This window comes from Lissotriton vulgaris, chromosome 7 (genome assembly GCF_964263255.1).
Source record: "Lissotriton vulgaris chromosome 7, aLisVul1.2, whole genome shotgun sequence".
Classification (NCBI taxonomy): Eukaryota; Metazoa; Chordata; class Amphibia; order Caudata; family Salamandridae; genus Lissotriton; species Lissotriton vulgaris.
The window spans coordinates 695,487,863-695,513,027 of NC_141695.1; the positions used below are offsets into that span (position 1 = coordinate 695,487,863).

General features: G+C 49.3%; 1 protein-coding gene across 3 annotated transcripts in view; it reads right to left on the reverse strand.

Moving 5' to 3' along the window:
- BPTF (bromodomain PHD finger transcription factor) overlaps nt 1-25,165 on the reverse strand; it is a 1,660,779-nt gene that overhangs the window by 98,110 nt on the left and 1,537,504 nt on the right. For all 3 annotated transcript variants that reach the window (XM_086930929.1, XM_086930930.1, XM_086930928.1), the window contains one exon: nt 1,489-1,675. In XM_086930929.1, the coding sequence (XP_086787055.1) occupies nt 1,489-1,675 (187 nt within the window). The remainder of the gene's footprint in view (nt 1-1,488; nt 1,676-25,165) is intronic.

A 25,165-nucleotide genomic window follows, 5' to 3' on the forward strand; every position in this document is an offset into this window, starting at 1 on the left:
ACGATCCTTGAAATCCACACCGCTGGTCTGGTTGCTCCAGACCGGCCCTTGCTTCCCTGCAAAGGAGAAGCACCCCGGACCCTCCTGGTCCGCACCAGACGTCTTTTCCACTCACTGCGTGGATTGCCTTTGCCAAGGCCTGTGGACGCCGAATCCGGAAACAACAACGCCGACAGCGAGAGCCTGCGTGGGACAGCTCGTGCCTCCAACCTGGTCGTCGAAGACACCTCTTGGTCCACGTGGCTGCAGAGTCAGCGTCCACTCTTCACCTGATCGTGACGACTTCATCTGGTTCCTTCCTGGTTCCACACTAGTCACTGGCTAGTGACTGTGAACATTGTCCCCTCTGCTTTCAGGTCTTCATCTTCCTTGATCCACCCTTGGATCACTCCGGACAGCTTCCTCCTGGTCGCCTGCAGCATCTTTCTTCAAGGCTCCATAGACTTCAACGCGGAAACCCAACACACTTTCACACCTATGCACCCGCAGCCCGTGGGTGAGGTAACAAGAGCATTTCGGTGCTCAAGGGTAGATTGACTCTCCTAGTATCCAGATTACCAGTTGTTTTAGTCCGAGCTAGTCGGAACGGTCTAAAACTTACCTTTTCGTAATTTGTACTGTCAATTGACTTTGTTATGCATCTCGCGTGTGAGTTCATACTCTGCACACGCGTCCCGTGGGCCTCCTATTACTTACCTAAGGTTAGGGTAGTGTAGTCCCAGCGATCCTACAGCCTCTGGACAGCTCCATTCCTTCTATCGATTTCCTTATACCACTTGTTTAGTATATGGTTTCCCGTGTCCCTAGGGCACCATTGTAATTTGTGCAACTTAAACGTATTTTTCTTAAGAGTCTTGTCATGTGCTTAGCCCTCTGATCTCATAAAGAGTTCAGAGGTGTTTGTTATTAATAAATATATTGTTTATTTTCATAACAACCTGTATGGTGTCCTTTCACTTGGTATTCAAGGCGTTATATGTGGTAAAACAGCTGGCTTCACATGCCAAAAGAGTTTAGCCTAAGACTGCTACCATTAGGATAGCTGGTCTATAAGGTTGACTTACAACCAATCACCATAAGGGTTGTTTGGACTGATACAAGGTGATCACTAGAACTAGTGAGCATCATATATCAGGCCAACTTCTCACACAGATGATGCCAACAAAGCCACACTGAGCCGAATAATGCCACCTACTAGCGCAGGAGTACTGCTCATGAAAAAATTCTGGATACAGTCTGATGCCTCGGGATAATTCTAAGATAAGCAATGTACAGCTAGAAGTCTCTATCAGATGTTTAAATGCAAAGTGAACAAAATAAAAACACTATATTGATTTCAAATACTGTGATACATGTGTGCTGTTTTAGCACATTTAAAGACTTACATTAAATGCATTTCAAACAGGTTTGTTTTGTGAGGTCTGCAACAATACACCTGCCTGACAGAGATTACCATGGCATTCAACGTGTGTAAAACACTTTGCTTACCTGCTTGCTTTAAATGCTTTTAACTTCTGTACAAAAAATCCTTCAAGAACCTCTGCACATTGGTAAAAAGTGGAGTCGTTAGCATTGTAGTATCGACAGTTATCAAAAATTTTGGTCATATCTGCAACAAACTCCGTGAGCTTCTTATAGTAGCGCTTTAATATCCTTTCTTCCATCGTTGCAAGGTCTTAAAAATAATTAAGAAACATTGTTATTAAAGTAAAACGACCCAGCCTAATAGTCACTAATCAACTTAAAGGGGAAGGCTTCTTAAATAAAATAATGTTTTCTACAGCTTTATTTCTTATTAGCACTTTGACGCATGAAAATATTATAAAACACTTAATCAGTTAACTGTGGTTGAGGTGGGAGGAGGTAATCACACAATTATTGGTTTGGATCACACCACTTAGTGCCAATGTGAAGCTTAGGTTAATACTCTGTTCCTGTCACAAGTTACACAAGGACACCCTTGCCACTGGTCAATGTTGTTACTGAGATTATTATTGAGACCCTACCCAAAGATCGTTCCTCAAGAAAGAGGACACTATAGCTAATATGTAATAAAAATATAAAATCAGGCAGATTTTTTTAATTAAATCCAGAAATAATCATAATTTTGGTGCACTCCATTACAGTGACACTCAAGTATGTAGCCCCCTGGTATAAATAAGCACTGGGATGCTGTTTACTCAACTCCACTAAACTTAAAAAGCATTTCTTTAAATGTTAATTGAATCTTGCTGCAAACGTGTTATACATGAATTAAGAAATATTCATGCTTCCACTCCTGACAACAATGCCAGTAGTGAACTAAGTGGCAAGTCAGTTGTTATGTGCAACCTTCGGGCATCTTGGGTTGCTCTTATACAGAAACAATATTATAGTTTATTAAATCAAACACAGAAGGTTATGTACATTGCAAATGCTGAAGTCTTGTATTTGGAGGTCCTCTTTTATGTGAATGAATTAAAAGGATGGAAAATGAAATAGAACAATTGCCTAGGGTCACAGAGTTTGATCAGGTGGGTTAGCCGGGATTGATCCAGATATTCCGGTTTCACATTCTGCAATTCAGCCACTATATGTACATGCTTTGCCTCCACCACACACACCTTACACCTCCCCCTACCTCCTCGACAACCACCCTCCTGGCTTCAATGAGGCCCTCGGTCAGATCACAGAACAAATGGTTTGGCCCCTGGGGAAACGTTTGCAAGCACCCATGCTCCAAATCTATACCCATTACCATCAATTATGACTAAATGATGGCAATTCAGATCTTTAAAATTATTTCAAATTAAAGACAGAAACAGTTGAGTTTCCAATGTACTCCATTCAGTAACTTTTATCATACCAAGTAGCCATATCATTATTCAAATTCATAGCTGGAATGTTCTTTATCAACTCACATTTAAAGAAAAAAGATAAGAAACTTTTATTGTGACATTTACTCTTCTATTCGCAACAAATTTGCCTACCTGGCAGCGAGTGGTGGCTCCCCAAACCGGCTCCTTAAAACTGTTCATTAAAAGCATTCAAAGTTAGTACTACGAATGGCCATGCAAGTATTAGTTATTCATTTGATTTATGTTTAATATAAAGCGTGGTTTTCGGTATGTTACAGGTGTAAGAGTAAAATCAGGGCATAGGGGTATATATTTACATGTTCAGCATGAACTGACTGGCGAGATGGGCAAATGCATACAGAGCCTGGTAGTATAAGGGATTAGTCGCTATACCTCTCTCGAATGACAGGGATTTTTGAGTAGCCTTGATAGTGGCAGTGATATCGGAGCCACATATAATTGACAGCATTGCACACTGCTGTCATTATCTTTCTTGACTAGGTCCACAACGTCGGACATGGAGTTTAACAATTTAGCAGATGTGAAAGGTACAGATTCATAGCTTGGTAACTTATTAGGTGGAAAAGAGACAATTCCACAGGAAGGGTAGGTGGGAAGGCTGTGGGGAATCTGCAGTTAGATAGACTATCCACCAGAGAGAGCTTTACCAAAGTTGTGTACCTTGTTCTTCTGATGGATACCTTCTACCCACTGAATCCTCCTTTAGTGAAGCAATAATAAAGCAATCTCTCCCAAGATGGTGGGTCAGTGGAATGGCTCAGGCTAAAAATCCCTCCAGGACTGAGCGTTCAAAATACCCATCTTGACAGACCGGACTGTCGAGGCAGTAGTGATTTATGAACTTATGCACTGATGCCCGCCTGGCTGATAGGGAAACTTTAATTGTGCCCAGAGCAATAACTTGCTGGGCCAAAACAAAGGACACAACAACACATCTGGCAGTTTTGCTTGCAATAGGTCCAACTGGCAAGTCCGGCAAAACACACAATTTGTCTTAGCATCTTGCATACAGATTTTGTTGAGGCCGCCTGGATTCTAAAATGACATCAACTAATTCAAGCAAAAGATCAAAGGAGATCAACTGTCTCTGCTCAGTCTTCACGCATGAATGCGCAGCTAGTGCAGGCTCACGTGCGGGACATGTGACATGCAATACTCCCAAAGTGGCAGCCTGATCAGAGGACAGATGTTTTAGTCTAAGTTCCAGGAACCATTTTTCTCCTGGCCCAGTCAAGAGCCACTAGAATGACTGGGCCCGGTCGCTCCTGATGATGTTCAGAATTCGAGTTAGGAGTGGTAGCAGCGGAAAGGTGTACAGGAATTCGGAACTCACCCTAACCTTATTGTGTCTCCTAGAGAGAGCCTTCTTGGGAACTCCATGGTGAAAAGTGCGAACATTGCTTATTCTCAGCAGTGGCGAAGAAATCGAGCCATGGTTCTCCCCACTGACAGAAGATGCCCAATGCCACCTCTGGGAGTAACAACCATTGGTGATCTGCTGGGTGCCGTCGACTAAGTTTGTCCATCCTGGTGTTTACAGACCCCCACCAGGTGGGTGTACCGCCAGGAAAATCCCCTGACCATTCAGCCAGCTCCAGAGGTATAGAGTCTCTTGACCCAGGATCCCAACCCGCCCTGCTTGTTGCAGAACCACATGGCTGTAGTGTTACCCATGACAACGTGCACAAGCTGCACCTTGATGGAGGGCAGGAAGGCCTTCATTCCCAACCGAACTGCCATCAACTCTAGCAAACTGATGTGGAGGCAGCTCTTTGCCAAAGCCTCAAGTTTGCTGATCTCCATTTCTCCGAGATAACCTCCGCAACTAGAAGTGACACATTCATCATCACCGGCAGCGCTGGGTGGGTAGGGAGACCTGCTTGCCGCTGGCTCATTTGCATTCAAGTAGCCACCACCGCAAATCTTTTGTTGTTTCCTGTGACAACTGGATGGAATCAGACAGGTTCACTTTGTGCGGGCCCACTGAGACTTTAGTTCTCACAGCAATGCTTGTGTGTGCCATAAGGCATGGTGAGTAAGCAGAAGGCTAGTAGGCCAAAGAAGCCTCAATCATACTCACTGAGACCTGAAGATCGGGATTGTAGCCTTAATGCACAAGTTACTACTTGAGACATTAGTATGTGATAGATTCCTTACCTTAGAATATCCCCAGGCGTCAGACTGGATCCAGAAAGTAGGTGGCGTCCAGCAGCTCCGCGTCCGTCACTGGTGTCGTCAGCGCCGAGATGACATCACAGAGAGTCCTTTGCGCTGCACCCATGCGGGCTGTCAGTTCTGTACACGACTTTCCACACCAGGAATGCAGAGCCATACAAGATACTGATCATTGGTGCATAAAACTAGGGCCCTGAAAGGGATGACCTTAACCCTAGTAATCAGTTCGCAGTACAGGGAGGATGGGTGGGGTGGTAAGGAATCTATTACTAACTAAATGTATCTTACAGATATGTCGTTACACAATTAGTAATTTGTGCATCTGAAAGAGACACGTTAGAAGGGCTTGAAGAAACAAAAAAATGGTACTAGTCCTGCAGGACTAGCACCTTAAAAAATGTCCTCGACCTAACTACAAACTACTTGACCTCAGTCTCTGAAAGCGGAGCAAATGTGACAAGATAACAAGATTTAAAGGCATCTTTATTGCTCATTAACTTTGTGAGCAATAAAAATGCCTTTATATCTTGTTATCTTGTCACATTTGCTCCGTTGCACAAGTTACTACTTGTGTAACGATATATCTGTAAGAGACATTAGTTAGTGATAGATTCCTTACCTTAGAATATCCCCAGGCGTCAGACTGGATCCGGAAATTTTTGCGTAGCAATACCCCTGCGCGCTGTTAGGCGTCGTCTGCGGCTCCGCGTCCGTCGTCGGCGTCGTGAGCGCCGGGATGACGTCATCGGAGTATATAGACGGCGCCCATGCGCGCTGACGTCAGTTCTGATAACACAGCTTTTCCGCGCCAGATACGCAGAGCCATGATAGAACTAACACTGGTGCCATGAAACTAGGGCCCTGAAAGGGGATGACCTTAACCCTAAATATCGGTTCGCAGAACGGGGAGGATGGGAGGGCGGTAAGGAATCTATCACTAACTAATGTCTCTTACAGATATATCGTTACACAAGTAGTAACTTGTGCATCTGAAAGAGACACGTTAGTGATAGATTCCTTACCTTAGAATAGATACCCCAGCAATACCAACCCCGCGGTGGTGGGTCTGCGAACCAATATCACACCAGAAAGTCCTGGAGGACGGAACGGCCAAAGAAGCCATCCCTCCGGACTTGACTGTCCAGGCAGTAGTGTCTTGCGAACGTGTGCAGCGAGGCCCACGTGGCTGCCTGACAGATGTCCTGCAGGGGGACACCGCGGCCCAGGGCAGTTGTCGTTGCCGTGGCCCGAGTGGAGTGAGCCCGCAATCCAGCCGGGGGCTCCTTCCTCGCCATGGAGTAGCATGCTTGGATGCACAAGATGATCCACCTGGAGATGGTCCTCTTGTGTACAGCCTTTCCCTTCTTCGCGCCCACGTAACCAACGAAGAGTTGGTCATCCACCCGGAATTGGCGAGTGCGGTCCAAGTAGTAGGAGAGCGCACGTTTTGGATCCAGACGGTGGAGCCTCTCCTCCTCTTTCGAGGGATGCGGAGGCGGAAAGAAGGTGGGCAAGGTGATGGACTGCCCGATGTGGAAGGCCGTGACAACCTTGGGCAGAAAGGAAGGTCGTGTACGCAACACCACCTTATCAGGGTGAACAGACAGGAAAGGCGGAGAAGAAGAAAGAGCCTGGAGCTCACTCACTCTCCTGGCAGAGGTGATGGCAACCAGGAAGGCCGTCTTCAGCGTAAGGAGGCGAAGAGGACAGTTATGAAGTGGCTCAAAGGGAGCACACATCAGATAGGTGAGAACAAGGTTCAAGTCCCACTGGGGCATCACGAAGGGAACAGGAGGGAACATGTGTGTGATGCCCTTCAGAAATCTACTCACTATAGGGGACTTGAACAAAGAAGGCTGATCAGGTAGCCTCAAGAAGGCTGAAAGAGCAGAGAGATACCCTTTAAGAGTGCCCAGAGCAGAGCCCTGCTGGGCAAGGGAAAGAAGAAAGAGCAGCACTTCCGAAAGGGGTGCAGAGAGGGGATCCACAGCCTTTGCTGCGCACCATGCCACAAATCTATTCCACCGGCAGGCGTATACCGACTTAGTGGAGGGACGCCTGGCTGCCAGAATGATGTCACAGACTTCGGGAGGCAAGTCAAATGGCCTCAACTGCCGCCGCTCAATCTCCAAGCTTGTAGGTGGAGACTGGACAGGTTCGGGTGCAGGACCGTCCCCTGCTGCTGCGACAGAAGGTCCTCCCGAAGAGGCAGACGAATCGGGGGATCGACTGACATGCTGAGTAGCTCGGGATACCAGTATCTTCGAGCCCAGTCCGGAGCCACAAGGATAACCTGGGCCCGGTCGCGCTTGATCTTCTTCAGCACTCTGGGCAGAAGTGGTATAGGCGGAAAGGCGTACAACAGGCCGCAGCTCCACTCGCGACGAAAAGCGTCTCCGAGCGAGTGCCGCCTTGGAAACTCCAACGCGCAGAACTGCTGACATTGCGCGTTCTCTTCTGTGGCGAATAGATCTAACCAAGGCTCTCCCCACTGTCGAAAGAGACCTTGCGCCACGTCCGAGTTCAGACGCCATTCGTGATCCATCATGCACCGGCGGCTGAGTTCGTCCGCCCTGGCATTCAGAGAACCTGCCAGGTGTTGAACCACCAGAGTCACGCCCTGATGTTCCAGCCACTGCCAGAGGCGCAGAGCCTCCTGGCAAAGGGTCCACGACCCCACACCGCCCTGTTTGTTGCAGTACCACATGGCGGTGGTGTTGTCGGTGAACACTTGCACCACGCTCCCCCTGACAGAGGGGAGGAATGCCTTCAGTGCAAGACGAATCGCCCGCAGCTCCAGAAGGTTGATGTGGAGCCGGGACTCCGCCGGAGACCAGAGGCCTCTGATCTCCGCCTCTCCCATGTGGCCTCCCCAGCCCTGGAGGGACGCGTCCGTCACAACTACGTGCTCCGGCTGGGGTAGAGAGAGAGGTCTGCCACTGACCCAGTCGCGGTCCGTGAGCCACCACTGCAGTTGTCTCGCAGTGCCCTCCGAGATCAGGACATGATCGGACAGGTTGCCCTGATGCTGGGCCCACTGAAACTTCAGGTCCCACTGCAGAGCCCGCATCCGCCACCTGGCGTGACGCACCAGAAGGATGCAGGAGGCCATCAGTCCCAGAAGCCGCAGCGTCAACCTGACCGAGACCCGGGATAACGGCCCGAAGACAGGAATCAGAGCCTGAATATCCCGAACCCGCTGCTCGGGTGGGTAAACCCGAAACTGCGCCGAGTCGAGAACCGCTCCGATGAAAAGGAGCTTCTGAGAGGGACACAGGTGTGACTTCGGCACATTGATGGAGAACCCCAGCAAGTGCAGGAGGTCGGCCGTAGTCTGGAGGTGGCTGACGACTGTCTGGGGCGAGCCCGCCTTCAACAACCAGTCGTCGAGGTAGGGGAAGACTGACACCCCTTGCCTGCGCAGATGGGCTGCGACCACCGCCATCACCTTCGTGAACACCCGTGGGGCGCTGGTAAGGCCGAAGGGGAGCACGGTAAACTGAAAGTGCTCGTGGCCTACCGTGAACCGCAGGTAACGCCGGTGGGCCGGCAGGACGGGGATGTGGAAATAGGCGTCCTGCAAGTCCAACGCTACCATCCAGTCTCCTGGGTCCAGGGCAGCCAGGACCTGAGCCAAAGTGAGCATCTTGAACTTCTCCGTACGGAGGAAGCCGTTCACGTTCCGCAGATCCAAGATAGGGCGTAGGCCCCCTTTGCCCTTCTTGGGTACCAGAAAGTAGTGGGAGTAACAGCCACGTCCTACTTCTGGCCCAGGAACGCGCTCGATGGCCCTCTTGGCCAAGAGGGCCGAAACTTCCCCTTGCAGAAGTCGCAAGTGATCCCCCGACACACGGTGGCATTGAGGTGGCATGGATGGAGGGGAAGACTCGAAGGGGAGGGAGAAACCCCTTCGGACAATTTGCAGCACCCACCTGTCCGAAGTGACTGTATGCCAGTGGGAGAGGTGATGGCGAACCCTGCCTCCCACAGGCGTCACATGGGCCTGAAAACTCGGACTAGGAAGGTTTTGAGGCGGGGGCTGCTGAGGGAGGTGTGGACTGGCCTCGCCGCTGGCCCCGACCACCGCCACGGCGGTTCCCACGGCCGCCACCGCGTTGCTGAACATTCTGCGGCGCGTGGCTGACGGTCCGTGGTGGGGCGCCCCTTCCGTGGCCACGAAAGGAGCGAAAGGCACCCGATTGCTGGCGTGGGGCCGCAAGGCCCAAGGACTTGGCCGTGGCCCTGGAGTCCTTAAAACGTTCCAGCGCATGGTCTGCCTTGTCGCCGAAGAGGCGACGGCCATCAAACGGCATGTCCAGGAGAGTGGCCTGGACATCGGCCGAGAAATTGGCGGACCTCAACCAGGCGTGGCGTCGAACCGCCACCGTCGTTGCCATCGCCCTGCCCAGTGAGTCCGTGGTATCCAGCCCACACCGGATGGAAAATCGTGCCGCATCTCGGCCGTCCGCAAGGGTTTGGCTGAGTTTAGCCCTGACCTCCTCAGAGCATTGTGGCAGCACCTCCGCAACCGTGTCCCACAGAGTGTGGGTGTAGCGGCCCAAGAGACAGTTGGTGTTGACTGACCGGAGCCCTAGGCTCACAGACGAGAAGACCTTCTTCCCGAACTGCTCATATCTCTTGGATTCCCGATCGGGCGGGGCCGTCGGGAATGCGGTCTGGGAAGTGGAGGCCTGGATGACCAGGCTCTCGGGGGTGGGGTGGGTGGACAAAAAGCAAGGGTCGCCCGGTGCCGGGCGGTAGCGTCTGGCCACGTTCCTATCCACAGGGGGACCTGTGGCGGGCTTGGACCAAGTGCCCAGCAGAACGTCACACAAGGCCTCATTGAACGGCAGAAGGGGCTCCGCGGAGCCGGACTGCTGTTTGAGCACCTCAGTGAGGAGATTAGTCCTCACGGCCGCGACGGGGAGCTCAAGGTTTAGGGCCTTAGCTGCCTTCGTCAACACTACGCTGTAAGCAGAACCCGCCTCCGAAGCCACAGTCGGGGGCGACGTAAATCCAGTGTCTGGCGAGGTGTCAATACCACTGGCCTCCCCAAGCTCATATGTCCAGTCCTGATGTGACTGGCAATCACGTGCCAGAGGGTCCTCGGACCCCTCCCATTGCTCCTCGTCACCCAGCTCCTGGAGACCAGGATGAACAGCCAGGGCCTCCTCGTGGAGATAGAATTCTCCGATGGCCGACGGAATCGGCGCCCAGCGGCGCCCCTCCGACGCCTGAGGCGGACCGTAGGAAGCATTGGGGTCGGCAACCACTACGGCTGCCGGGGACGACACCTGAAGGGACGGCGCCGGTGAGGTCGTAAGGTCGACCGGCGAGGTCCCGGATCCGGAGCCGGATCCAGCGAGGTCGCGCGGCGCCGGGACCGAAGTCGCCAGCGGCGCCGGGCCCGAAGCACCCGACGTCGTCGGGGCCGAAGCGCCCGACCCGGAAGGACCTCCAGACGGAGCCGATCGGCCCGAAGGCGCCACGGGAACCGACTGAGGAGGGAGGGCCCTCATGGCCATGAGGTACCTCTCGACCTCCTCCTGCGACGCGCCGTGCCCAGGGACCCGAAGGTGTGGGGCAGGCGGCGACGCTTGCGACTCCCGCGGAGCCGCGTGGGCGGTGTCGCCCGAACCCCCGGCCGCATCGAGCGAGCGTCGGGGCGGGTCGGAGGACCGATGGTGGCGCTCCGACCTCTCATGCCTCTTACCTGAGGACTTGGATCCAGACGATCGGTGACCACTCCCGGAGCGTCGATGACTCCGACCTCGCGACCTGTCCCTCGACCTCCCGTGGGACCGGGACCGGGACCTGGAGCGGCGCGGGGCCGACTGCCTCAGCTCGAGACGCTTGCGGGACCGCTCCCGCCTAGCCTTCGACGTCAGGGCCCGGCAGTCGTCACAGGTTCGATCGTCGTGGTCGAGGCCTAAGCACTTCAGGCACCGGCGATGGGGGTCCGTGACCGACATGAGTCGGCCGCACTTCGAGCAAGGCTTGAACCCGGGCATCCCTGGCACCGATAGTCGAGAATCGACTAAGTAGAGGATCAAAAAGATCAAAAAGTTTTCAGTCAAAAAGTGACTGGGGGTAGAGCTTCTTCCGGATCTGCGCTAGCTGGCGCGGAAAAAAGAAGAACTGACGTCAGCGCGCATGGGCGCCGTCTATATACTCCGATGACGTCATCCCGGCGCTCACGACGCCGACGACGGACGCGGAGCCGCAGACGACGCCTAACAGCGCGCAGGGGTATTGCTACGCAAAAATTTCCGGATCCAGTCTGACGCCTGGGGATATTCTAAGGTAAGGAATCTATCACTAACGTGTCTCTTTCAGATTTCACAGACAGAGGGCAAAAGTTGGTTTGTTTTCCTACTCGCCAGAAAAGGCAAGTAGGACCTAAAAACAGCTCGACCTTGTTAAATTTAGCTCGACTATGCGAGCGGTCGAGTGGAATTTTCGAACCCTGCACGTTAGTGATAAATAACTTACCTTAGAATAGATACCCCAGCAATATCAAACCCGGAGGTGGGTCTGCGAACAGGATTACACCAGAAAGTGACGGAGCACAGATTGGCCAAAGAAGCAGTCTCTCTGGACCTGACTGTCAAGGCAGTCGTGCTTTGTAAACGTGTGCAGAGAGGCCCACATAATGCCGCCTGACAAATGTCCTGCAAGGAAACACTGCGTCCCAAGTCAGTAGTGGCTGCAGTTGCCCTGGACGAATGGGCACGCAGCCCCACAAGAGGCTCCTTCTTGGCCAAGGAGTAACATGCTTGATGCACAAAACGACCCACCTGGAAATGGTCCGTTTGTGTAGAGCCTGACCTTTTTTGGCACCCACGTAGCCAAGAAAGAGTTGATCATCCACCTGGAACTGTTGTGTACACTGCAAATAGAAAGCAAGCGCACGTTTTGGGTTCAGACGGTGGAGCCTCACCTCCTCCCTGGAAGGAGGCGGAAAGAAGGTAGGCAAAGTGATGGTCTGCCCGATGTGGAAGGGTGTGACAACCTTTGGCAGGAAAGAAGGACGGGTCCATAAAACCACCTTGTCCGGATGAACAGAAAGGAAAGGAGGTTTAGAAGAAAGAGCCTGGAGCTCACACTCTTAAATCAGAGGTGATAGCTACCAGGAAAGCTGTCTTTAGAGTAAGACAACACAAGGGACAGTTATGATAGGGATCAAAAAGAGCGCACATCAGGTAAGTCAAGACAAGATTCAAGTCCAACTGAGGCATTATGAAAGGCACGGGAGGGAACCTGTGCGTAATGCCCTTCAAGAAACGGTTCACAACCGGGGACTTAAAAAGAGAAGGCTAATCAGGAAGCCTTAGAAAGGCGGAGATGGCAGAAAGATAACCTTTGATAGAGCCCAGAGCAGAGCCCTGCTGGGCCAAAGACAGAGGAAACAGCAGAACCTCAGAAAGAGGGGCAGAAAGGGGATCCACAGCCTTTGCTGTGCACCATGCCACAAATCTGTTCCATTGGCAGGCGTATACTGATTTATTGGAGGGACGCCTGGCTGCCAGAATGACATTACAGACTTCGGGAGGAAGGTCGAAAGCCTGTCGCCACTCAATCTCCACGCATGGAGGTGGAGGCCAGACATGTTCGGGTGGAGGATTGTCCCCTGCTTCGACAGAAGATCCTCCCAAAGAGGCAGATGGATCAGGGGATCGATGCTCATACTGAGTAGCTCAGGATACCATACTCTTCAAATCCAGTCCAGAGCCACCAGAATGACCTGGGCCCCGTCACGCCTGATCTTCTTCAGCACTCTGGGCAGAAGACGTACAACAGACCGCAACTCCACTCATGCCGAAAAGCTTCGCCGAGCGAGTGCCGCCTTGGAAATGCCAACGTGCAGAACTGATGATATTGCGCGTTCTCTTTGGTGGCGAATAGATCTAACCAAGGCTCTCCCCACTTCTGAAAGAGACCTTGCAAAACGTCCGAGTTCAGACGCCATTCGTGATCAATCAAGCACCGGCGACTGAGTTTGTCCACCCTGGCGTTCAGAGAACCTGCCAGGTGTTGAACCATCAAGGTAATGTCTTGTTCCAGCCATGTCCAGAGGCGCAAAGCCTCCTGACATAGGGACCAGGACCCCACCCCGCCTTTCTTGTTGCAATACCACATGGCAGTGGTGTTGTCCATGAACACCTCACTACACTTCCTCAGATAGAGGGAAGGAATGTCTTCAGTGCAAGTTGGATCGCCCGCAGCTCCAGAAGGTTGTTATGGAGCCGGGACTCTGCCGGAGACCGGAGGCCTCTGATCTCCACCTCTCCCACGTGGCCTCCCCATACCAGGAGGGACACATCTGTCACCACTGTGTGCTCCGGTTGGGGAAGGGAGAGGATCTGCAACTGATCCAATCGCGATTCGTGAGCTACCACTGCAGCTGTCATGCAGTGCCCTCCGAGATCTGGTCATGATCGGACCGGTTGCCCTGATGCTGGGCCCACTGGAACTTCAGGTCCCACTGCAGAGCCCGCATGTGTCATCTGGCATGTCGTACTAGCAGGATGCAGGAGGCCATCAGGTCGGGGTGCCGGAGGGTCATCCTGACGGAAACCCGGGACAGAAGCTAAAAGATCAGAATCAGAGCCCGAATATCCCAGACTTGCTCCTTGGGAGGATAAACCCGAAACTGAGTCGAATCCAGAACTGCTCCGATGAAGGGGAGCTTCTGAAAGAGACTCAGGTGTGACTTCGGCATGTTGAGAGAGAACCCCAGCAAATGCAGGAGGTCTGCTGTAGACTGAAGGTGGGGGACGACTGCCTGGGGCGAGCCTGCCTTCAACAACCAGTCGTCGAGGTAGGGGAAGACTAAGACCCCTGAGCTGCGACCACTGCCATCACTTTCGTGAACACCAGAGAGGCGCTGGTAAGGCCGAAAGGGAGCACGGTAAACTGAAAATTCTCCTGCTCCTGGCCTACCGTGAAACACAGGTAATGCCGGTGGGCTGGCAGGACGGGGATGTGTAAATATGCGTCCTGCAAGTCCAACGCTACCATCCAGTCTCCAGGGCAGAGAGCAGTCAAGACCTGAGCCAGGGTTAGCATCTTCAACTTTTCCTTCCGGGGGCATCTATTCAAATCCCGGATGTCCAAGATAGGACGCAGACCCCCATTGTCCTTCTTGGGGACCTGAAAGTAGTGGGAATAGCAACTACTCCCTACTTCTGGCCCAGGAACGCGCTCGATGCCCCCCTTGGCAAAGAGGGCCGCAACTTCCTGTTGGAGAAGAGCCAAATGAACCCCCTAAATGCGATGGCACCGAGGTGGCATGGCATGGAACGGGGAATGAAAGGGAAGGAAGTAACCTTGTAGAATATCTGCAGCACCCATTTGTCCGACTTAACCTCGCGCCAGCGGGGGAGGTGGTGGCGGATCCTGCCACCAACTGGCGTGGGGTGCTCCCTGATGCTCAAATAAGGGGGTTTAGAGGTGGAATCATCGTGGGTGAAGGTGGTTGGACCCGCATGTTGGTTCCCTGACCCGCCCCTGCGGAATCCGCGACCACAGCCTCGCTGTGGCTGGTTCTGCAAAGGCCTGGTGGAAGGGCGTCTCAACCCTGGTTACAAAAGGAATGAAAACCAGGAGTGGCCGGGGCCTTAATAGAAAGACCCAGGGACTGGGAAATGAAAAAGGGTCTGGAGATACCAAATGTGAAAGGTATAGTAAACCAATGCTTTATAATTAACCACAAACAAGCGTTGAAAAATTTAGCAAATTTGACACATACTTTTTCAGGAAAACCTATTGTAAGTATTAATGCAGTTTCTTAGAAATACTTAGGCGACCAACTCTGGCAGGGAGCCAGACGGGGGGGCCCAGCAAGGTCCACACAAAATTAAGTCTCCGAGAAAAGCAGTTTTTAATTCAGTTCTAGCGTCAGTGGCTCCTTGTCATTGACTTGTATGGAGTTTTCCTGATGCAAGGCATATAGCATGTTGAAAAGGCTCAAGGATGCTGTGCAAATAACGGGGGTCTTACTAGGGGCTACACCTTGATTCACAGGCCTGGTGAGGTAATCCTGGCTACAGGGGTCCCCATCCCTTGAAATTCTCTCGAGGTGGCTAGAAGATCAGTCGCCAATGGACTACCAGTCACCCAGTACAGCGGTTTCAGCAGGTTTCTTCTTTTGGCAGTACTTGTGTACTGAGCGACCTAGCTGTACTCCAGCGAATACTCCGGGTCCAGCAGACTCGGTGGCAATTTTTGAGCATCAGGTCTTGGTTCCTTGGGCTGCACAGCGGTGAGGAGCAGCAATTCGAAAATATGGGCTACCAGATCGCCCCAGGCCGCTTCTTCAGCTGGTTGGGCCTTGTGCTGCGAACAGCAGGCCCACCAACTGACCCTTAGAGTCTCGTGCTTCGGCTGGGCTCAGGAGTCTAGTTCTCCACGAGCAGGACACAGCAGGCTCAGTCCTTTCTCCTTTGCTAGTGCCACCAGGTACAGATGGTGCAGTCCATATTGGTGCATCCTCTCTTTCCCGGGTCCTTGGTGCAGCAGGGCCATCGGTCCTCTTCTTCAGTCCAATATTTCAGGTCTGGGTGCCAAGGCTGCCCTTCTTATGCCCAGAAAAAGCCCTCGGGAAAGGTCACGGTGACTAGCCAATAGACTACCAGGTTCCCTCACACCTGATGGCAACTTTCTGTGAAGTGTAGCATCTAGCTAGCCCAGAAGTCTCTATTCTGCCCACACTCAAGATGGTAGTACCCCTCTCTCAGCATGCAGAGCTCCTAAGCCCAACACGTATGTGGCCACCAAGGGACCGACTTGTCCTTAGAAATACAGTTTGACAACTGATTTTCCCTCTTTGTTTACCTAAAGATTAGTGCAGCCCCTCACCCAGGTGTTTCTCACTTGCCCTTCAAAGATGGCTTCTCCTTTGAAATTTGCCTTTTGGGCTAACAAGCATTTGGCTTCCTGCCCAACACAGGCTTTTATTGTGTCCTTTCCTGGGAGTCATTTCATATCTCCTCAGGAGGGCAGACAGCTGTCTTAGGGACACACTTCATGAACAACCTTGAATGGGCATAGGAGACTTTGGGCAACAAAGTGGTAAATTTGTTAAAGTTGAACACTGTAACAAGTTACATTAATTTCAACTTTAGCATTAAGTTGGGCTTAATGTAATGAGTCATTTGATATCTTACAGTACCAACATTAGTAGTCCCAGTCAGACGTTAGCAAGGCAGAGGTGTCAGCTTGTAACTCTGCTTTCACAAATGTGACTAGTAGCCTTTTCCACAGAACAAATGACAATTGGGGGCTTTTACTGTTTGACCATGTAAATGTACATGTTCTGCTTTCCAAATTGCCTTAGAGCTCGATAGACCAACATTAGAAAGGGCGGATTTAGCTTTGCCATTACAGTAAATAGACCAAGTCGAGTTAGTAGTTTAAAACTGCTCTTCCAGTTTGTAGTAGCAACTAGGAACATGTTTTGCCTTCGTCACATCCAGGGTAGCACAACCAGAGCTGCAGTCCCTGGGGTGACTACCATACACTAGAGACTTACAAGTAAGTTAGATTATGCTAATTTGGTAGAAGTCAATCAAACATACATGTTTTAATGTCAGGGCTCTGGCACTGAGGTTTGATTAACTGGCCTCAGTGCACTGAGTACAAAAAACAGCAGCATCATTCCAAAGGTTTGGGGGTGACCATATAAAAAGAGGCCTTTTCTTACATTAATAAAGAAACCCTATTCAAATTGGGACCACACAATATAAATACATGAGGCCATACTAGAACACAACTGTAAAACAACCAAGTGAAAATGATGTTTCCTCAGTTCTTATCTAAGGTTTTCTATATATCTTTACTATTTCTTGCTGGTAGAGGTCTTCACAAGACACTAAAACCTCTAGTCTGTCATTAAGCTGTGCTTAAGAGAGATTCAGGGTCTTTTTTATGACTACTTAAGAGTGAAGGGAATCCGTAATTCGGCATCTGGAAAACACAGCCAAATTGAAGTCATTAGTTAGAATCAAAGAGAATTTTGTAAAGTTCCTGAAGAACCCCAGATCAAAAAGAGTCTGAAGAACCAAGGCTGGAGCAGAGTAGGCTAGATTAAGATGTGGTGCTCCAGATATTAGCAGCACTGACACTTGTATGTTAGCAAAGAGGAGGCTACTAGTAATTGCAGCTCTGAGAAAACCTTTGGAGTTGTGTTGAGGCCAAAGGGGAGCCCCATGTATTGGTAGTTTCAAGTTTATTTTATTTTTGCATAGTTTGTTAAAACCATTGCAACACAAAAAATATTTCATTACAAACCCATAAAATCTCCATAATTATAAAAAGGTAAAACATTCTATTAAAAAGACTGTACATTAAAAGTTGGGATATAGGCAGACACTTGACCAGGCAGGTTATATCCAGAAGTGCATATCACAATTATTTACACCACGGTGATTCTTGGATATAATACTTTGTTTATAAATGCATAAATAAATATTAAAAGTTCGTTTTCAGTCAGTATTTTTAATTTCCGGCAATTTCTTAGTGCATGCTGTCAAAAATGTTACCAAGGCACAGTTTAGTTGAGGACCACTTGGAGCAAGGCATGCCAGAACTGCTTGTCTCCTTGTTCGAATTCCCCGCTGGTTGAATTTTCTTTTAATATTTGTCGACGTTCTTGCGAGAGTTGTTTACAGGAGCATAATAGATGCAACAGGTCTTCCGATGCTAACCCGCATAGCCGGCATCTAGGGTCTGCCTTCTCCTTCATCCAGGGTGGAGAATGTTGAGTACCAGGCAACAAGCCAAGTCTAAACTCCATAAACCTAATTTTTTTATGCTTGGCGTAACCTGTGTTAAATTACTTCTGGGCTGCTGGCTCACAGTACGTATTCAGAGTCATCCAGCCGTGAGACCTTTCTGCAAGTGAGTCTTTATCCTCCAACCACGATAGATATTTGACAGATTTCCAGGTTAATTCCTTGAGTATACCGGAGCCAGTGGGAGTTTTGAGGAAATACGAAACACTAGAAGCACTACTCATGGATAGATGGAGAGGCCTAAGTACCAAGTTAATACAAATAATTCTGGAACAACGACATAAATACAACACTTTTGTAAGCTCTGAATATGTTCCCGCCCCGCCTCCAGAAAGGAAAATGTATCACATGCAACGCCTGGGTGGCATTGAAAGTCAGAACCCCTTACGAGAAGTGCACCCTGTTATGGGTGAAGATCATCTCTTGAAACGCGTGTATGTTCACACGCCTCTGACCAAGTTAGAACTGTTAGAAATGAAGAAACTAGTCCCGTGTCATGATAAAGACCCTGCAGGTTTTCACAGAGAGCTTAAAGACATGTTACTAATGGGGGATTACACATATGAGGATATCACGAAAATGTTGAAGGTACTGCTGCCCACGGGCATCTACGAGAAATTAAGGGAAAAGGAATGGGAGGTGGGGGACAAAAAGATTGCATGGGCAGAAATAGAAGACGAAGAGAGTAAACGTGTCCCAGGGGTAGGCCTTGGGGAGAAAACTAAAGCATTACCCAGTTTGATAGTACAGGTCCTGCCAAGACTATTGACAACTAGAAAGGAAGATTGGGGCGCCATCTCGTCCTGTAAACAGAAACATGATGAAGATACTAGTGACTTCTATTCAAGATTCGAGAAATGTTTCATTATTAATAGTGGTCTCAAACCAAGTAGCGAGTCATATCCGCATCTTTTTGTATCAAAATTAGTCGAGAATTCCCTACCATTAGTTAAGAATCGGGTGTACAAAGTTGAAAGTACTTGGCAGGCAAATACGCCATCCCAGATGTTACAGATGCTCCAATACCATCAGAACAGAATTAGAGAAGAACAAGATCAGGAACAGAAACGCATGAAAGACACGAAGATGAAAATGTTAGTAGCCCAGACGGTCCCAGCCGACGGTCAGAGAAAGGGTGGGACCCAGGCAAGTCACACTACCGCTCCCGTTAAAGGGACATGCAATTACTGCAAGCAGCCAGGTCATTATGTACATGAATGCCCAGTCCTGAAACATAATATAGCAACAGGTAAAACTAAAGAAAGACCGCATCCGCCTAGACATGAACATGGGCATCAACAGACCTCACAGAACGAACAACCCATGCAGAATACACAGCCTATGCATGCCTCATCACACCCAGCACAGACAGTAGCGGTACCACAGCCACAGCCCATTGCCGCGACTCAACAAGTTTCGCAACAAATGTACCAGTATGCCCAGTCTGCATACCCAGATTACCCCCGATATACATGAAACAGCCTAGAGAGGGAAGGTGGCTTGCCTCTTATTGAAATTCCTGTAGATCAAGAAGGTCCTTATGTACACAGTCACGTATTGGGAAAAGACAGAAAGTTTTTAATTGACACAGGGGCAAGTCGCACCACAATCAGCCATGATGAAGTCCCAGGGGCACCCCTCTCAGGCTCACAGAATGTTTCCCTTGGTTTTTCAGGACAGCCTATTGTAAATGAAGTAACGCAACCCGTTCCCCTGGCTGTGGGTCCATTATCACGTATTACAGACTTGTTGCTCACGAAATCATGCCCAGAAAATCTGTTAGGAATAAAAACTCTGAAGGCTCTAGGAGCTATAATATGCTGTTCCCCGGAGGGAGTTAGACTCTTTCTGCGGGATTTCAAGGGTCATTATGTTTTGCGAGAGTTTGATGTCAGATTGAAAAATGTGCCAGATTACCTGTGGGCAAAAGGCCCAACTGATGTAGGTTGCATGCGTATCACCCCTTACCGTGTTACGCTCAAGGCAGGTGTTGTTTTACCCAGAATCAGACAATACAAGTTACCACCCGATGCTGTAGTGGCTTTACTGAAAATCATTGAGGAGCTCATTGCCCAAGGAGTGGTCGTAGAGACCGACTCCAATGTCTGTAATTCACCCATCATTCCGATTCTTAAACGTACCGACCCCAATGCACCGCCAGTATATCGGCTGGTGATTGATCTAAGAGAATTGAATAAATGCATTGTACCACAGTACCCTGTGGTTCCCGATATCTCTTCCCTATTGACTGCTATTGATTCTGAAGCAACGTTCTTTACTGTAATTGACCTCAAGAACGCCTTCTTTAGTGTACCTATTGACCCAGACAGCCAATATCTCTTCGGATTCAGTTTAAATGGACGAAGTTTCAAATTTTCCCGCGCACCTCAAGGATTCACAGAAAGCCCCAGCATCTACAGCCAAGCACTGAAAAGACAACTCGATTGTATTCAAATGCCAGTTAACACCGCTTTACTGCAATACGTCGATGATCTGCTGATCACCGCACGAAGTGAGCCCGAATGCGAACAAGCATCACTGACAGTTTTACACTTTCTGGCCGACAAGGGACACAAGGTGTCCCCTTCGAAGCTACAATTCTGTGTTCAGCAAGTTGTGCACTTGGGTCACTTGCTGTCCAAAGTGGGGAGACAGCTCACTCCCGATCGCATTCAGTTAATTGTAAATATGCCACAACCCCAGACACAAAAGGAAGTGCGGGCCTTCATAGGCCTCACCTCATACTGCAGACAATGGATTCCTCAATATGCATTTCTGGCTAAACCACTCATCCAGTTAACGACACAGGAGGCAGCAACTTCGACTGTCCTCCCTTGGACTCAGGAACACACACAAGCTTTTGAAGAATTAAAGAAAGCCTTATGTCAAGCACCAGTTTTAGCGACACCATGTTACAGTAAACCGTTTACACTTTTTGTTACAGAACGTGATGGTACAGCATTGTCTGTCCTCACTCAAGATCAAGCAGGTTCACATAAGCCTTGCGCTTATTTCTCAAGTACATTGGATTCAGTAGCCCAGGCACTCCCTGCGTGCTTGAAGTCAGTAGCAGCAACAGCATTAGCCATCAGACAGAGCGATTCAATTGTTTTAGGCCATCAATTAACAGTACAAGTTCCACACTCTGTAGAGGTTCTGTTAAACCGAACCCAGACTCAGCACTTGACTATAGCACGACTGACAGGTTACGAATTGACGCTATTCCAGCCACACATAGAAATCAGGCGCTGCAGCATTCTGAACCCCGCAACATTGTTACCCTCAATTGTGATAGATCCAGCCCCGCATGATTGTATAGAGATCATTAATGCAGTAACAAAGCCTAGACGAGATTTAACAGATGTCCCACTGACAAATCCAGACCTGACACTTTATGTGGACGGTTCATGTATGAGAACTAATACAGGAGAACTAGTGGCCGCGTATGCAGTGACCACTGAAACCGAAGTTAAAGAAACACATCGTATTGACACACTGTCCGCTCAAGCGGCAGAGCTTATTGCCCTGACCCGAGCCTGTATACTAGCCAAGAACAGAAATGTCAACATCTATACTGATTCCCGTTATGCGTTCGGAGTCGTACACAACTTCGGCATGTTATGGCAAGAAAGATGTTTTTTACCTCCCATGGTGCCAAGATCCAACACGGTCCCCTCATTCAAGCACTGTTAGAAGCAATACATCTGCCTTCAGGCATATCTGTTATGAAGTGTAAAGTACATACTAAAGTCACAGATTCTGTTTCCCAGGGTAATGACCTGGCAGACCAGACAGCAAAACATACAGCACTGACTCACACCCAGACAACTGATGTGACAAAGACAATAGTACCGACAAAGTGTATGGCAGTTAAGGATCCCGCTCTAGACGTAATTGATATTCAGACACATGCTACCGCAGATGAAATAAAGAAGTGGACTGAACTAGGAGGGATCCAGACAGATCAAGGTTGGATGACGAAGGGAAAATCTACATGGTTTCTCCTTGACTCTATGGTCCAAGTCATGATAAATACAGCACATAGTCCAGCACATCTAGGAGAAAAAGCGATGTTAGACAGTTTACAAAATCTCTGGAGTAATAAACACTTACGAGCAGCCGCAAAACAGAAAGTGCGTACTTGCATGATCTGTTGCCAGTTCAACCCAGGTAAAAGCGTCCCTGTAGAGCAAGGTGGATTTCATCCTCCCGATCACCCTTTTGAAGTCCTCCAGATGGATTATATCCAGATGAACCGTTGTCGAGGATTCAAGTATGTCCTTGTAGTTGTTTGTGCACTTTCCCGTTGGACCGAAGCATACCCAGTCTCAGACTATACTGCTCCGACCACTGCCAAGCAGCTGGTTCGTGAATTCTTCCCACGGTACGGTTTGCCCCGTGTCGTATACTCAGATAACGGACAACCTTTCTCGTCCGAGCTAATGAAGCAAGTTTCTTTACTGCTAGGATACCAGTGGAAATTCCATTGTGTCCGACATCCCGAAGCCGCAGGCCTTGTAGAAAGGCATAACCAGACACTAAAAATACGCCTTGCAAAAATATGTCAGGAGAAAGGGGTCGACTGGATAGTCGCCCTGCCAGTGGCACTGTTCTATATGAGAATGGTTGCCCATTCGAGATCAGGGCTATCCCCGTACGAAGTGGTTTTTGGCAGACCACCGAATATGTGGGGGACGCCCATTCCGAAGAAAATCACTGATGTTGATTGTAATATGTTGACAGATTACCTTGCCTCCTTGATGTCTGCACTCCAATCATGTCGTTCACAGGTTGCCGCAGCCTTCCCTGACAACACTGATGTAAAGCCGCATGATGTCCGTCCTGGGGACCTAGTATTGGTGCGAAATTTCGATAGGAAGAGTCCGCTGGAGCCCCGCTGGAAATCCCCGAAGACCGTCCTTCTCACCACGAGGACCGCCGTGAAGATCGAAGGGAGAAAGGGGTGGGTCCATACGAGTCATGTGAAAAAATTTTATGAACTAAAACCAGACCGAGACTCGTCCACCCCCACCAAAGACTGTGTTGAGCCAAAAGACTTTACAGTTACCGAACGAGAAAAAACTCCCCAAGAGGAGTACAGGTCGAAACTCCGATCTAGCAAGTCAGACAGTTTAATTGTTTAAGTCCTCCCCTAGGTGAATCGGTTAAATAGTTTCTGACATGTATCCCCTAGATCGAGATAGAGAGAGAGAGAGAGACGATTCAAAAAACGTGCATATTGTAAATCACTTCGTAGTCACTGTATAGTGACACTATTAATCATGTTTATTCTGAGTATTTTAATTATCGTTGCTAGTATTCTGCTACCTATCTACTGGCCTATTTTCAAGCGTGAACAATCTGCTTACAATGTATCTGCTGAACATTCTTTTAGCGAATTGCCTCCACATGAACTTTCTTACAGACTTGCGCTGCGCAACAATACATTCATTAGTATGTTACATCACTCTCATCAGACCAGCAATGCTACCAATTGCTGGGTATGTGGCCGACTCCCTCCCCATCAGAAATACCAGGGAGCTCTGCCTCTTTTTCCGTATCCATTCTCGCACAATGGCTCCTGTGGTGCATGGTTTAAAATACTTAATAAAATACTTAAATCTTTAGGTCCCGAGATTGCCGTTACCCCCGAAGGGGAATGGATTTGGGGAAACCTGAATTCAGTCCTATTCTACGCCTGTTACCCTAATAGTGAAGGTCAATCTGTCTCCGTAGGAACTGATCTAGAAAATGAAGTATATGGGTTAGGCAATTACACAGAAAACCTTATGATTCTTGCTATTGAATCCGAAGCTGCACCCGCCCTTCCTGCCATGTCAGTATTACCAGTCACCGGTCATCTCTGTGTTAGAAAGAAGGGTTCAGTACACTTAGGTCATAGTAAATGTACTACTGTAGTCGAATTCTCTGATGAGGGTAGGTCCTCATTCCGAGCTAGACGACATACATATTTTGTTTGTGGCCATACCGCATACATAAGTCTACCTCCAGATTGGGATGGTACCTGTTACCTTGCTTTCCTTCTGCCCCCTGTTTTCTTAGCTCCCCCTGATTATCATCGTAATCCAAATCTAGTAAGCAATAGATTCCGAAGAGACCTCCCGCTTGTCGATTATACTGAAACGGCATGGGAGCAATACACAGATTTTAATTAAGGTTTCTTTTTCTTTGTAGGCCCCGTCCAAAATAGTAAAACAATACGTAGATTAACTAGAACACTCGAAGCAGTAGTACATGAAACCGCTTCCGCTTTAAGTAACATAACAGAGGAACAGTCTGCTATGCGGATTGTTGTCCTTCAAAATCGTCTTGTGATTGACGTCATCTTGGCAGATCGAGGTGGAGCTTGTAAGGTCATCGGGTCAAGTTGCTGTGTTTTCATCCCAGAAAACGCGCCATCTGTATACAAAGCTATCACCCGTCTTCATAAAATTGCAAATCTGATACATCAGAATCCAGGCACCTGGACTTGGTCCGGTTGGTTCTGGACAACGTTAACTGCTTGGGGATGGAAGATCCTATCCTTCCTAGGCATTGGCCTAGTCATAGTATTCAGTTGCTGCCTGTGCCTACAATGTGGGCCAGCGATTTGTGGACTGTGTGCCACATCCTGCATTGAACATTCCAGTTTCCTCTCAAACCGTCAAAGAAAGAAAGATGAGCAAATGATGTTGCAAGAACAAACTGATCGATTCATGAGGATCGAGATTTCATGAAGGGTCCGTAGGGAACAAGGAGGGAATGAGGAAATATAAATTTTGGTCATGTTATGTTCCCTATCGTGTACCCCACCGCCTCCATGTATCAGCTTAAAGTACATGTAACTTCCCTCCTGTGTCAGCTATGAAGACGCAAACACATTTGCGTCCAACGTTAACATGTCCTCTTTCAGACCCACCCTGAACGGGTTGAATAGTCCGTTCCTAAGTATGCCATGCCAACCTTTTTGTGGTGTACTTCTACGTTTTTCAGCTCTAGCTGAGTAGGCCCTGAATTTCTGCCACCGAGCCTCTTTTCTGGCTTCTGACTACGAGGGCCTCAGCCCAGGCTGCCTCTGTACCCTTGAACTCTGACTTACTTCCAGCGCGGCCCCTCGCGCTCAGCTCAGCCTGCTTTCTGCCAAGACTGACTTCAACCTTCGAATTATCTGATCTGCTCCTCGAAAATGCATTCCTGCCTACTAGTTTAAGTAAACATCCTCCCAGCTGCAGAGCCAAAGGGCCGGCCTGTCTCTGTGCAAGTAATTCAAGTAATTCATAGCCTCTGTTACCATGCTCCCATGGAAGGCCCATGCCCCCACGCTTCTCCTGCAGACAC